The sequence below is a fragment of the Drosophila innubila genome, assembly GCF_004354385.1.
Source record: "Drosophila innubila isolate TH190305 chromosome 2L unlocalized genomic scaffold, UK_Dinn_1.0 4_B_2L, whole genome shotgun sequence".
NCBI lineage: Eukaryota > Metazoa > Arthropoda > Insecta > Diptera > Drosophilidae > Drosophila > Drosophila innubila.
Window position 1 is genome coordinate 17,037,117 of NW_022995372.1, and position 14,912 is coordinate 17,052,028.

Consider the following 14,912-nt stretch of genomic DNA (forward strand, 5'->3'; position numbering starts at 1 on the left):
CATCAGCAATGAGATTTGGACTTGAAGCTTACCTATTGATATCCCTCACAGTGGACAAAGTGTTAAAAAAGTATTCTTAAAAATATGTAGAATATTCACACAATTACTAATTATAAATATATGTATTTATAAATCCACAGCTCATATTTTTAATCATTTTTAATCATTCAATTTAAACATTTCGAATTTAAGAAACGTATGCTCAATTTCGAATAAATAGAAAAGACTTATATTGTGTTTAATCAATTTAGAACTCTTCTCTATTAAAGATAAATTTCAAACTTTTATTTCTTGGTAGCTACTTCTAAGTGTTTAAATATTTACTTTACTTTCTGGTAACTCTTCAAAATTCTATGCTATATTTACAATTTAGAATACCTACATAGACTGTTTTATTTGTGAACTAATTCCATGTGTTACCTAGCTCCACTGTGCTTAGTTGACTCCCGCGCTGACGTTAGTTGTTTTGTCTTTGGCATAATTAATGCGTTTGGCCAGAAGACGACAAGCTGGGCTGCTGCATGTTATAATTAATTCGTTGCTCAGATTCGATGCGGGCGCAGCTGTTCAGCACTTCAAGTTTGTGTCTTAAGTCTTTTGTTTTTCTTCGTTTTTTTTGTGTTTAAGTTTTAGTTTTTTCGCGTTGTGTGTCCCAATTTCCCAAGCAGTGCAACATAATTTTCGTAATAATTTCCCACTTCCTTTTCATAAGCCAAAATAAAGAAACGAACAAATAAATTTGCCCAAAGCCTTTTGTTCCGTTGCCCTTAAAAAATATAAAACGGTTTACGATTTTCATGCTGTAATTAAGCAAAAGAAAAAAAAATAACACAGAAGAGGAAGCAGCAGAAGAAATTAATATGAAACAAAATAAACCAACAAGCCACAAATTAAAACGTCGTCTTCTTCTGTGGCAGCCAAACCAAAAAAAAATGCGACAGCCGCTCAAGAAATTGACTTTTACTTTGTTTGCCCGTTTGCCCCCAGACGAAAGAGGGAAGTGGGAAGTGGGAATCGTTCATTGTACACGTAGAAAGTGGTTCTAGCCAGTTTGTGGTGTGCTGTTCCTGGGCCTGTTCCATCATCATCATCATCATCGCCATTAACCAAAGCAGCAGCATTACCATGCGCTCTTCAAGTATCATCTGGCGCAAAAGTCAATTGATGTTGTCTTTGCCTTAACACTATCAGTTGGCTCTCGACAGAGAAAGAGAGATACGAGTACAAGTATTCGAATGAATATATTCATTTCTTCTCAACACATCTGAACTCGGCTCGATTTCAGTTTCAAGAATCCCATATATCATTGTCATCTGTCATCTTCAGGCCTCCGTCTGTGAGAGTTTTCAGTTTCGTTTGCGCTTACTTTGCGTACATTGAAGCTTTTTTTTTGTTATCATCGTTGTTGCTGTTGTGGCCTTAGAAAACGTAACGCCTTGGGGCGTACCTAGAGCCATTACTAATTATATAGTTTCTATTTTGCTTTCCAACGGAAATTTATACCCAGCCTCCCAATACGCATTAAATGGGCTATAATAATATGCTGATCGTCTTGGCAAGTCACAAAAGGGAACAATTTCGGTCTTCTGATGCGAAGGTTAGCGGATCATGTTTGTCTGCAATGTGTGTGAACTGGCCAAAGAATGATTCAGCATTGGGCCAACAGCAGCTGTAATCCCCAATTATGTCCAATTTAAGGCTGAGCTTACAATGTGAGACCTTGTGGAAGGGATGGCAATTAAGGAAGTGCTCAATGTTGAGCAAATCCTAAGATACTTGAATATTTTCATAAGATAAGTGCTCTGCTGGAACTCCTCACACTCCAGATTCCAAGGTTTTAGTATTCAAATCTGATGTATCGGATAAAATCACAATAAATTACATCAATGCTTTTATTTTGTGTTACAAAATCGATGAATTGAATCTGACAATGTATTCATTGAATTATACTTATTTAAAAAGGAAAAAATGAATTCTCTTAAGTATTATGGTATAAAAAAAAATTTACAAAAGCCTCCTTAAATTGTATTTGACTGGGCTGCAAATTTTCTTACTGCATCCCTGGCTTATGCGTTAACTGTGCGGAGGTACATAATGTTAACAGAACATTCCTCATCTGCTGTTAATGTGACAATAGGATGAACAGAACATTCCTCATCCGCTGTTAATGTGACAATAGGATGAACATTCAACTTTCTTAATAACATGTTCTTCTAATGTTAATGTGACGCCTACAGATTAAAAAGTTAACAGAATTGGCTTGTACTGTTATTTGAATATGTGTAATTTCTAGTCGCCATTTAACTGTTGTTAGTACACAGCTTACTCGAGTTTCCCAGACAAATTCCTCAAGTCGTAACGGTGTCGCCTTGGATTCTTATCGGTTTTGGGTAATTCGCTTGCCTCGATGCACAATTGGGTCACATAATCAGTTAAACTCAAGACATTTACTCGTAAACAAATTCGTTGTAACGCTTCAGTAATTTGCACATTAAAGTTAGCTTAGAAGAAATTGGATGGGTTGGGTATGGAGGACACCATATGTTAAATGGAATACACCGCAAGTGACTGATGACTCTAAAGCAGGCGGTCAGGTCTCACCAGGTGGCCAGGGGCAGTTGCTTCCTGATTGGAAGCTTGTTGGGTGCGGCATGTGGCAATATGATGGATACCCGACAGATTTCCACGGGCATTGCGAATAACGTGGTCAAAAATTTAATGTGCCGTGAAATATTTTTGCCATTTTCACAATGAGATAGAGAGAGAGAGAGGGATAGCACGACATTAAGTAATAGGCATTTGAAGCTGGCCTGGCCAATGCTGCGTATGCTTAATGTGCAGTCCAAGCAGCTGCAGTCCATTCGTTGGTCGGCATGGCTAATGATCTCGGCCTGCGGCATCGGTGGCAGCAGCAGCGGCATCCAAGCGTCAAATTAAAAGAAAAAACACTTTGCCAATGCAATTTTGTTTATAAAGCTGATGCCAAAGCTGATGCTGATGCGCAATCCAGATCTTGGCGAACGAAATGAAAAGTCATCATAATCAACAATTTTAAAATATTAGTTTGCACAAAAAGTGCAGCGACGCCGACGGCCAATGATAGTGAACTTGATTTGGGGCCAATTTTCTCTTTCATTGGCAACGACAACCACAACAACAACAACAACAACTGGCAGCCGGTTCCCGGCTTAGCAACGCATGCAAAAATGCCAATTAATGTTGTTGGTGTGTGCTGCACTTGAGGCCGGCACAGTTTTTCACAAAGAATCTGCAGTTGTCGATGGAGCAACCGATGGAGACGATGGTAACCACTTTCTAATCTAACCCACAAGCTCTGGTAATCGCCGTCTCGTCTCGACGCTAACCACAATTTTTGGGCTGAGACTTTGGAGACGCTTCGACTGGCTTTTGCTATTTTTTAAAGGCGCACTTTTCATTTCTGTGTCGTTTTTCTTTGATTTTTTTTTCTTTTATTTTTGGCGGATGCGACGTCTCTGTGCTTGGCCACTTTCCCAGACTGAGTCTCAAATGCGGAAAAATAGCGAGAGTGAAAATTCGTTGCCGACATACATAAATTAACTGTAAACTCTAAACTGTAAAAGTGTAAAAATATGAAAAGCGACAGCAAGAAGTCTATTAAGCATGAGTAAAAGTGAAAACTAACTTCGGAATTGCTATTACTTGATTTTACAATTCTTAAAATAACAACACAAGTTTGCCTCATTTAAATTCATGCAGCAAGGGTTTTCAATCTTGTGGTTAGGGCTGCAGAAAATGGGACATAATATTATTTTGTATATATATATTAATTCCATTGCAATTATTAAAAAGTCTCTATTTTTGTATTTCTTTACGTTACTTAAAAAACTATTGTGAGGAATAATAAAAACAAACACTTTTAATGGTTATTTAAAGGCTTCTAAAATTTTTTGAGACTAATAGGCCTAATTAAAAAAATATAGAAGTCTCAATTAAAAATTTTTAAGCTGTGCACATTTGTTCTTATAGTTAATTCATTTCGATTAAACTTTAATTATTAACAATCAATCGAAAATATTATTGATGTGTTTGCAGCCCTGCTTGCGGCTATGTTGATTTCTTATGCGTATATGTTTGTGTGTGTGTGTTTATCTATTACAAAAGTTGACTGTGTGTAGAGTGAAAATTTCTCCACGCACTTGCGCTGATTTAGTTTGTTAGACAATTGCGTTGCTACAATTTTTATGGGCTTTTTGAAAGTGCTTACTGCTACAACAATCCGTACATAAAACGGCAAATGGTAGCACGCCATGAACTTAATTATAATACCAACAAACAAAGATACAAATGTATGTACGTAAAGACAAAGGCAATTCGTGTTTGTAGACGTACAAAAATTACATTAACAAATGGCAGAGCTCGCCGCAACAAATGTTGAAATATTTGTTAAAAATTTAACTTTAACTTACAAATTAATGCAATGATGTGCAACGAAGCGTGCAACATGAAAATGTTTGGGCCAAGAAGAACGTTGAACCAAAAAATGAATTTGCAATCTAAGTACACGGCAGTTATTATTATTGTAGTAGTTGTTGTTGCTGTTGTTGTTGTACAGTTAATTACTCTTGTGGTGGGCATCCTCTTCGGTCTCTTCTTCTTCTTTTACTTTTGCGTTTTGCAAACGCAACATCGTTGTCTAAAGTTTTGCGCTCCAAAAAGCTGCAACGACCATTGTTGCAATTAATTTGAGGCAAATGAATAAAATATAATGGAAATGGGCATTAATTTGAAGGCTGCTGTGGTCGCCGCCAGCGCCACCGACATGTCTACATCTGCGGGTGACCCAAATTTACCGTGAGCTTTTCCAAAATGCAATGTTGCAAATAATTTGAAAGTGTAATTTATGACGGAGACACGATGCTGGACTTGGACCTGGATACCAGACAACGGCAGCCAGTTAACAACTTTCAATGCACAGAAATCAAAGCGTAGGCGGTGTTGATACTTTGGTAAAACCGGCTGTATTTTCATCGAACACTCGGTTAATGTACATATATTTACCACAGCTCATGTCACGTGCATGAAAAAAAGATTTGAATTGCACAATTGTAATTTAAATTGGAGCCAAACTTTCGCCTGACATTCGCATCTTACGTTCATAGTACTATTTTATACCGATCTGGCCATCCCCAACAAAATTAATATGGTCACACCTCAGTAACTATTTATCGATATATCGATATTTACATATCGTCTGGTTTGAAACAATGATATTTACTATTTATGGAGCTTTTAATGAAACTATCTTACAGCATAAATGTTATTTATCATAAAATAACGTTCGATATAAAACTATTCCTGCATTTAGGCATTTTATATCCCAACAGATATATTGTTAGTCTGGCCATCCGTTATATGCGCAGTCTGGCAGCACAGTGCCACGGTTTATGTGATACTGCTCTCTCCCTGGCTTTCTTCACTCTCCGTCTCTCTTCAGCAGTCCACATTCGAACGTACGAAAGAACAAACGAGCAGAAGGTTTTTGTGCTGGAATTTAATTTGTTAGAGAAAGAAAAAACAATAATAAAGTTTTGCTTTCATTCCAAACAAAATAAAGTGGATAATAAATAGATAACCGGCCGTATCTAAGCCGTTCAACTAATTGTGCCAATTTAAATACAATTAAAACCGATTTTTGTGTGCTGCGCTGGGCGTGCTAGGCGCAGCAGAAACATAATTTTTTGTGGTTGGTTGCGTAAAAGGTAAATTGCCAAATCATGCGTACCCATGTAGCTGTACGCTATTGTACTATATGCGTGCTACTTAAATGACTTTAATCGCGTCTAAAAGTGGTGAAATTACAAAGTGGTCAGCGACAGATTGAATTTAAAGTAATAATTTTGTATTCGTTTGTGATGTGTGTGCAGCGCATACATATTTTTTGTCTCATCGTCGCCATTTTTAATCAGTCGTTTTTCGCTGACGTGTGTGCTATACAGTTGTCTCGCTCGTTCGCACCGTACTAGTGGCGTCGACAGTGTTGTAAAACAACGCGCATTGTGCATTTTTTTTTAAAACAAAATTTCGCATCATATTTCAATAAAATATCAAATATTTTGCACTAAGTGTTTTGCAGTGACTACCGCGAAAAATGGAAGACCTCACCAAGAACATCATATTCACTACAAACGCTATTAACGGTCAACCGGCGACCATACAGTACCAAACGGCAGACGGCACCATCCTCAAGCAACCCAAAATAGAGGGCCAAAAGGCCGACCAACAGCCCACCTTCTACTACACAACAAATGTGAGTGCAGTCAGCGCCGGCTGTCAAATGATCCGTTAATAATTAAACGCCTATATATTTGCAATTTGCAGGGCAATGCAGCCACTGTCAATTTAGCACAGTTGGCAACCTCGGACGACAATAAGACTTGCTACATTGCACAGCCAGTGGGCGGTTATAATTATGCATTGGTAAATGGCATGCCACTGAACCAGGGCACCGCTCTAGGAATTGCCACAGTCGATGCCCAGGGACGCATACAGATTGTCAATCAAAACAAGCCCATATCAGCTGTAAGTAATTGTGACAAAACTGATGCACTTAATAATACCCTTTCATTTAAATATTTATTATACATTTTTGTAATATTCACACTTGCAGCAGACAATTTCACCACTGCAAAACACAATATCGAACATCAGCTTCAAGTGTGATGTGTGCTCCGAGATGTTTCAGCATCTGGCGCTGCTCAACGCACACAAGCGCATGCACACCGATGGCTCAGATCCACAGCAGCATAATTCACAGCAATCGAATGACTCTATAGCGGTGGTCAATGCACAGGGGATGGTGCAAACACAGAACATCATTACCGGCAACGGTCAGATGGGTCAGATACAAATTGTAGCTTCCGATTCGCTGGAGCCAGTGCAGCAATCTGTCATGCAGCAGCAGCAGCAACAACAGGCACAGCAACAACAACAGCAGCACGACAACTCCAAGTCGAGCAAGTGCATCAATTGCGGCAGTGCTATCCACCAGCAGTCGAAGCGCAAAGGTCCCAAGCAGGTGCGCTGTGAATCGTGCATGCAGGCAGAGCAGGCAGCACAACAACAAATATTTGTAGCGCCCGATGGTAAGAGATTGCTGAAATATCAATTGAGTTACACTATCATTGATAAATGCTTCTTATAATTATCATATCAAACAGGACAAATGGCGCATCCCGTGCAAATCATATCAACTACACCACAAGCGCAGGCACAACTCCAGCAAATAGTTGCCCAGCAGACTGGCGGCACGACGCCCAAACGTGAGCCCAGCTCATCGTCGGGCCATCATCCGGTCAAGAAGCGCAATTCGCAACAGATGACAAAGTGTCAAAAGTGCAATGGATCCGGTGTGGTGCTTATGGGTCAACAGCATACACATCAATCCCATGGTGGGGCAGGGGGATCTGTTAAGCAGAACTCTGTCACCGTCAAGACCGAGTGAGTTTCTAAGCAAAAAAAAAAGCTTTAATACTCTTGCAGAGCCCTATTATTCAAATTTTAAATCCTTTTAACCTATGAAAGCTATATGATATAGTGTTCTGAATTCAATCCAACTTGGTCAAGAATTATCTCAAACAATGAAACCTGTCTCATAGTAAAAATTGATTTTCAAACGATAGTTGTACTGCAATAGAAGCTATATAATTTAGTGATCCGACCTGTTACGAGGTAAGGTTCTGACTTTAAAACAAAAATACCTGTCTACCAATTTGGCATATAGATAGCTTAAAAATTAAGCGATTAGCTCGCATTGTCCATCGTCCTGATGAAAAATACCCTCTGTAAGAGTATTATAAAACAAATGTAAAATGAGTAGCTTTATTAAATAATGTCTGAACATTTGTAGAAATCCCAGTAAACCATTCAGTTGCAACATATGTGGCGGCCTCTTTTCACGCTACTCCAGTCTGTGGTCGCACAAGAAGCTGCACAGCGGCGAGAAGAACTACAAGTGCACCATCTGCGGATTGGCATTTGCCAAGGCTGTATATCTGAAGAACCATGCCCGCATACACACGGGAGAAAAACCGTACAAGTAAGTGTAGAATATAAACTGGCAAATTACTATTTATTAATGGATTTCGTTTAAATTGATACTTGCAGATGCCAAACTTGTGGCATGCAGTTTTCACAATCGCCGCACCTGAAGAATCACGAGCGCACGCACAGCGGCGAACGTCCGTATGTGTGTGGAGTGTGCGATAAGGGATTTGCGCGTCATGCCACGCTGTGGAATCATCGGCGCATTCACACCGGTGAGAAGCCATATAAATGCGAAATATGCGGTTCAGCATTTTCGCAAGCGGCCCATCTCAAGAACCACGCCAAGGTGCACTCCGGCGAGAAGCCGTACAAGTGTGAAATTTGCTCTGCGGCATTTGCCGATCGTTTTGCGTTGAAGCGTCATCGTGGCATTCATCAGAAGTATGGACAAACAGCACCCAGACAGCCGGCAGGTGATGGCATGGTAGTGCACAAGCAAGAGTTACCCGACATGGATGACGATGCGCAGCAGGAGGTGATCATCGGTGGCTTATAGATAAGAGCAACCAAAGCCATTGCCAAGACGACCAGCACAGCAACGACTACGGCAGCGGCGGCAGCCTATCAATCGGGATCGGGTACGAGTACAGGCACAGGCACGGGCGCATTTCCAACACAGCCCTATCCAGGCTATTACTATAATTTGCCAACGGCACAGGAACGGCAGGAAGAGCAGCCGCAGCAAGGCGCCGCCTTTAGTGCTTCATCAAGCTACTGAGTCGGCGCCTGTACATAAACGGGGCAGAGAAGCATCGTCATCGTCATCATCACCATTACCAGCTAGGCACTATTAATGTTATACATATTATTATTATTATTTTTATTCTTTTTTTTAAATAATGTAGTTTTCTTGTAGGGCTCCTTGAATTGGGCTTGGGGCACTCGAAAGAGTGACACCATAAACGCTTTTTTACGTTAATCAAACAAAACGAATCGAACCTAATTTATTCATAGAGTGTAACATAGATATGGCGCAATGTGTGGTACATTTAAGTGTTATAGTCTATTTCCGTATACAAAATTGTAGCTGTAATTTACACGGATTTATAAGCGAAAGGGGGGCAAGCATTAGCCGCATCAAAAGCAAATACGTAAGAATCTACGCAGGGATGTACTGTATACATCCATAATACACATATATATATACATCATATGTATATGTATATACTTAATTCGATTAAAAACAATATTAGCGTTAAGTGAAAATGAAAACAAAACATTTTAAATACAATTTATGTAAATCTAAATAAGTATTATACAAAAACACTTATAACTTTAATAAATAAATCATATTTGAATAAACTTAATGCGACTTTTATTGCCTAATTTCAGATTTCAGCTTGCCGAAGAGTTAATTTAATTGATGCTTATTTGGAAATTCCATATTTTCATACTAGAAGCAGAATAAATCAGTTAAAATTGAAATTTTTAAAATTTAGCATACTTTCAGGCAGAGCGAGAATGACTTAACACCATTAAATATCCCATTAAGAACACAACTTGTAATTTCAATAATTTTGAATGCATTTTATTTATTGTTTTTCAAGTCCTTCTTACAAGTACTAAACAACTTACAGTTTTCTTTATTTATTTACTTTATTTTTGATAGTTAATGATGCATGATATATATGTATGAGTCTGCGAAATCGGCATTTTTTTGCTTTTAAGAACTGTATAATGCATATGTTAATACAATTAATACAGGCTTCTCCTTTTTTTGAGTTTTATTTACACACAAATGTATAAATTGTCGTGTTTTAGTTAAAAAATTGGAACTAGCAAAGGAATGGGTAGAATTCTCGATCACTAAATATTTATTTTAGCTAAAACGTGAACTTCAAAAATGTTTAATTGGGCAATATTTTTGTTTATCTTTTGATTCTCAACTCTAGTATTCAGTACATAAATTTAACTAATACGAGTAGATATATTTAAGCTAACCTAGATCCGCACTTCGACTTACACATAAATTAAAAACCTAATTTAAAAGGCTACAAAATGTTACTTCCTTTGGAGCGAGCAGAACAAATTCAACAAACTTTAAATAAGGCCGTAAGCAAATAATTTGCTTTTGTTACATTTAACACATACTAGAAGGAGATATACGAGAAACTTAATATATATTTGTAGTTAGTTTGTTACATTTATAGTTGTAGTTAGAGTTTATGATGTGTTTTGTGTTCAATTGCATTATAAAAAGTGAGGTTATGCTTCAAAATGCGCCTCAGCTCATATAGGAAATCGTTTGATGTTTGAAATGCTTGCATTAACTTATTTGTGGGCACTTATGCTATACTGTTGCTCAAGTTATTATTGTATTATATAAACTTTAATGTGTTTAGTTTCTGTCTTTTATATTTTTTTATGGAAGCTGCAGAATACATGTAAAGGGGTCCTGGTTATTTTACAGTGCTATCTATCATAAACAAAATTAAGCTTTTTATGTGTACCACCAGTGATGCACATTCTTAATTATTTATTATTTTTAAACTTTGTTTTATGTGCATTTGAGCTGATCTTTTCTTTTGCGAATTTTTTATATTTCTACCAATTTTTCAATATTTTTGTCTTCAAATCTATGCTGTTGTAACGGTCAGATTATTGGCAGCACTGTGTCAATTGTTTTTTATAGTTGTATAGCATGTAGCCTTTGCATGTGACCCTAGAAAGTCGCTTGTAAGCTCAGAGATATATTGTGATAGTAAAGCTTGACTTGTTACCGTTAGTTTTTTAAAGTTATGGAGGGTATTCCCCCCATTGATAATTTTCGATAGTTTTGAGAGTTATATAGCGAGTCGACTGACAATTTTGATAAGTGTTATGGTGTACCAAACAACGAGTGGAGGGCCCTACTGATATATGTACGAGTATGTATTGTATACTGACACGCCCCATTGCTTAACTGGTAGCTAGTAACTAGTTTAGTTAATCGAAGTAACAGAACAGCTGATTAACTAACATGCATATTATAGCGTAGAGAGACAGAGAGAGAAAGGGAGAGAAGCGACTTGATAGAGACTTAAGTGATAAACAAGAGCAAGGTTTGGAAGAGATTGAGATGCGCTCACATGCGAGTGCTCTCAAGGCCAGAGCCTAGGGAATCGCCATAGGCGTTCAGGACATGCGGAGGCGTGGCATTGCCGCTGCTGCGCCTAGTGTTAGTGTTGTTAGTGTTGCTGCTGCTCGCCTTTAATCAACTCGCTTGCGTGGTGCGTGTTAGGAGCTCATCATCGTCCAGCTGGGCAAGGGCGGCTGGAGAGCCGACGTCGATGGTTGTCACACGATTGCCGCCACCATCGGCCGCCGAGGGCAGTTTGATGAACTCGCTGTCTGTGTGCACGGGCATGATGATGCACACAAAGCTCTGGCCCGTCTGCGAGTCTCGCGGATGCAACGTCACCGGATTAAACTTGTCCGTCTGGCCCTCGGTGTAGGTCTGCAGGCGCTGATAAATCTCTGGATAATGCTTGCGCAGCAGTACACCACGACGCGACAATATATCCAATATATTGGACAGTATGAGCTCCCGATTGCCGGGCGCGGTGCGCAGGCCGGGATTGAAGGTAAGTATGAGGATCTCAGTGCTCTCTGGAACGGCCATAACCGCGAGTGGTTGTTGCAGCGCCTGCTGCTGCAGTTCCAGTTCGGCGAGCACGCTCTTGCAGAGCTTCAGCTTGGCGCAACGCGAGACCAGTTGGCGTTCCCAGCGCACAGGCGCTTGACCCATGCCCGGCGCCTCGGAGACCACACAAATGGCCACATAGATGAGCATCTTGGACTCGGGCTTGTACTCTGTGCTCAGTTTCAGCAACTCCGAATAGAGTTCCAGACCCATTTCAGCTGGCATGAGATCCGGCCAGCGAACATAGGATGCCTCGCCCATGCACTGGAAACCATGCTTGATAAATCCCTCAGCCGCCTCGGCGCTGCGGAACAGAACCCGGACAACCCCGCGTCCCTGGGAAAGGCTGCCCTTGCGGGCGAGCAGACTGAGGTGACGCTGCGAGTCGACGTCATCCTTGCAGGTGGCTAACACCTGGCGGCACAGATTGGACGCACGCGAGTGCAGGCACGCCTTCCGATGCTTCTCCCAGTGGGCGCGCCGACACTCACGTGAACAATATAAATGGGTACAATTGTGGCATGACTTGTACAGCTTCTTGGCATCGGCGGGCGTGGCACTTGCCTCGCACTTGGTGTTCCGACATCTGATCTGCAGTTGCTGGTCGATATTGCCGACGCCGATGCCGCCGTTGTTGCTGCTGCTCCCCTTGTCCTGGTGGGCGTTGGAGTCGCCCAGCGATACTCGCCGATTGCTGGCATTCGAATTGGATTGGCTTTGAATTGGAGCTTGTGACTGGGATTGTGATTGAGAATGTGAGTGGGATTGGGATTGACTTTGTGACTGACTGTTTTGTTGCTTCTGCTTCTGCTGACTGGGTGCGTCACCTTCGCTGCGACGTCGTAGAAGCTGCTGCTCCACCTCCAGCTGCTGACGACTAGCTGTTTCTGCTGTAAAGTATATCAATTTACATAAATATATACCATCTCTATATATATTGGCAATTTAATTGTGTAATTATATAATAACAATAACAACAACAATGAGCATTCAATGGAACTGAGCTTGATTTCACTCACATGCTGGGCAATAATGAGGGTAGGGTATAAATTGTAGCGCAACATCTCAAAATATATATGTATGCTAGTTTGTTTTGTATGTTTATGTATTTTTTTCTCAGTGTAATTTAGATAGAAAATAAGTGAACTGAAGAAAAATGTCTGCTTCAATAAAGTTTTCAACAAAACTACGATAAACTTTAAGAAGAATTGAAGAATTAATAATAAGATACAGTTAGCACTGAGTTATATTGTAAGCCGAGTATACGAGAATATATTAATGTTTAACTGATATATAGTAGAATTATGATTAAAAATAGCTTTATATGCGTACAACAAACAAGAACGCAAGTTGTTTCGTTTTTGCCTATACCCATTTTTCCATATAATTAAGTTGTTTTTTTTTTATTTTTTCCAAACATTTTATTTTGTTGTTATTTTTTATTATTCTTTTCTTTTTTTTAATTTTTTGGGTAGCGGTTATATTGGAACAAAAACTTACAGGTTCATACCTGTCGTCGAGGACCCTGCAATGGTCGCCGTAGTCGCTTGATTTCTGTTGTTGTTGTTGTTCTGGCTGTTGGAGGAGGAGGTAGTTGGCAGTCCTAAAAGTGAGGCTAAGACATCTTCTAGCGATGCGCTGCTCAACGAGCGTTCAGGCGCTTTAGATGCAATTCGAATTGGGTTTGTTTAAATATACATTTTTTTAAATGGACCATATTTTTTTGAAATGTTTTTTTTTTGTTTTTAATAATGCACGGCATAAAATATAAGAATACAAAAAAAATTGTTGTTAGGCTTGAAAAAATATATAGCGCATTAATAAATGTTCTTACAACTAAATGATTGTCATAAATCGCAATGTGATGGATTTGTTATATTTATAAAAATTACACTGAGAAAATGTTGTTATGTTCAAGCTAATTGTGTGTATTATTTACATACTATGCATTAAACAAAAAAAGCAGCTAAAAAATTCAAATGTTATATCAAGAAATAAACTACAAAAATTAAAACATTTTGAATAAAATATAAATCAGTTTTATTGTAGCCACCTTAAGCGAGGGCTGTGCCCGCCTTTATAGACATTTGTATAAAGCACTTCATATCGTTTTTAAAAGAATATTTTAAAAATATATTTTACAAAAATTATATATCATTAAAAGTAAAGTAAGTTATCGAAAAAATACATCATCAAATCGTTCGTTGCTTTTGTAATAAAAATAATACATCGTTATTAAATATATATATAAAGAAATTAAATTTATAGCACGCTTAGTTTTTTATTTTTAAATAGTCAGATTGTAGTTTTTGCTATTGATTGTTATTGTTTACTTTTGCTTTGTTAGATACGTGAATTTTTCTAGTTTTAAAAACCAAGCCTAAAATAGAAAATTCCAAAATGAAAATATGAAATATGTTATGAGAATTGCATTGTAAATGATTTAAATTAAATTATGTCATTAATCATGCATAGCAAACTTATGCGCAGATAAGTATGCTATAAATTTGACAAGAACAAAAAGGACAATAATGGATGTATGAATATGAATAATAATAATACATTTATAATTAACTGTATGCCATAGCTGTTTGTTTATTAAAAATTAATCATAAATTTAAATAGTACTTGTATATCATTTAAAATTAGTTTGTTTACACTAAAAATTACTTATTAACTTTTTTACTATTTCCGATTGTCAATTTATATTGTTAATTGTTGGTTGTGTCAAATTTTGTAGTATTTGTCGTAATTTACAGTCGATTTGAAACTGAATGAAATGCACTTTGCACCCTAGCATTATTACAGATAACTTTATTTCTTGTAGAAAATCAAAATTAGCTCATAATACAAATACAAAGCAAATGTAAAAAATTGCATTTCAAGCTACATCTGTGTGTGTTTGTGTATGTGTGTGAGTGTGTGTAGTGTACATCTATGAAAATCATAAAGGGAATCTCTCTTGCTCTACATACTAAGCATATGTAAGTTAATATACATATATGTATATATCTAATTAACGCATTTCTAATTTTGTGGTTCTCGTTTTGTGCACATTACAAAAACAAAATTGTGATATTGGATGTTCAAACAAAGAATATATACAGTGAGTCAAGTAATTGTTTTGACAAAGAAGAATTGCACATTGTTAGTTTTAATTCAACTTTTTTGATTAAAATATTAATAAAAAAAAACCAAGAAAAGG

At 38.1% G+C, this 14,912-nt stretch overlaps 2 protein-coding genes across 7 annotated transcripts in view; one reads left to right on the forward strand and one right to left on the reverse strand.

Moving 5' to 3' along the window:
- Positions 1–5,450: 5,450 nt before the first annotated feature.
- On the forward strand, positions 5,451–9,014 carry LOC117780346 (zinc finger protein 492). The gene is made up of 7 exons (XM_034616837.1): positions 5,451–5,741; positions 6,106–6,289; positions 6,361–6,561; positions 6,650–7,124; positions 7,200–7,479; positions 7,889–8,077; positions 8,146–9,014. Exons 2-7 carry the CDS (start codon positions 6,131–6,133, stop codon positions 8,579–8,581), a joined length of 1,740 nt encoding a protein of 579 aa, XP_034472728.1. The 5' UTR covers positions 5,451–5,741; positions 6,106–6,130; the 3' UTR covers positions 8,582–9,014.
- A 577-nt stretch (positions 9,015–9,591) lies between these two features.
- LOC117780345 (serine-rich adhesin for platelets) overlaps positions 9,592–14,912 on the reverse strand; it is a 56,918-nt gene continuing 51,597 nt past the window's right edge. For 4 of the 6 annotated variants that reach the window (XM_034616832.1, XM_034616831.1, XM_034616835.1 and 1 more), the window contains 2 exons: positions 13,218–13,367; positions 9,592–12,597 (listed from right to left, as the gene is read on the reverse strand). In XM_034616832.1, the coding sequence (XP_034472723.1) occupies positions 11,279–12,597; positions 13,218–13,367 (1,469 nt within the window). In that variant the 3' untranslated portion in view covers positions 9,592–11,278. Of the gene's footprint in view, positions 12,598–13,207; positions 13,368–14,912 lie in introns of all 6 variants that reach the window. The other 2 variants (XM_034616836.1, XM_034616833.1) reach the window with 2 other exon arrangements.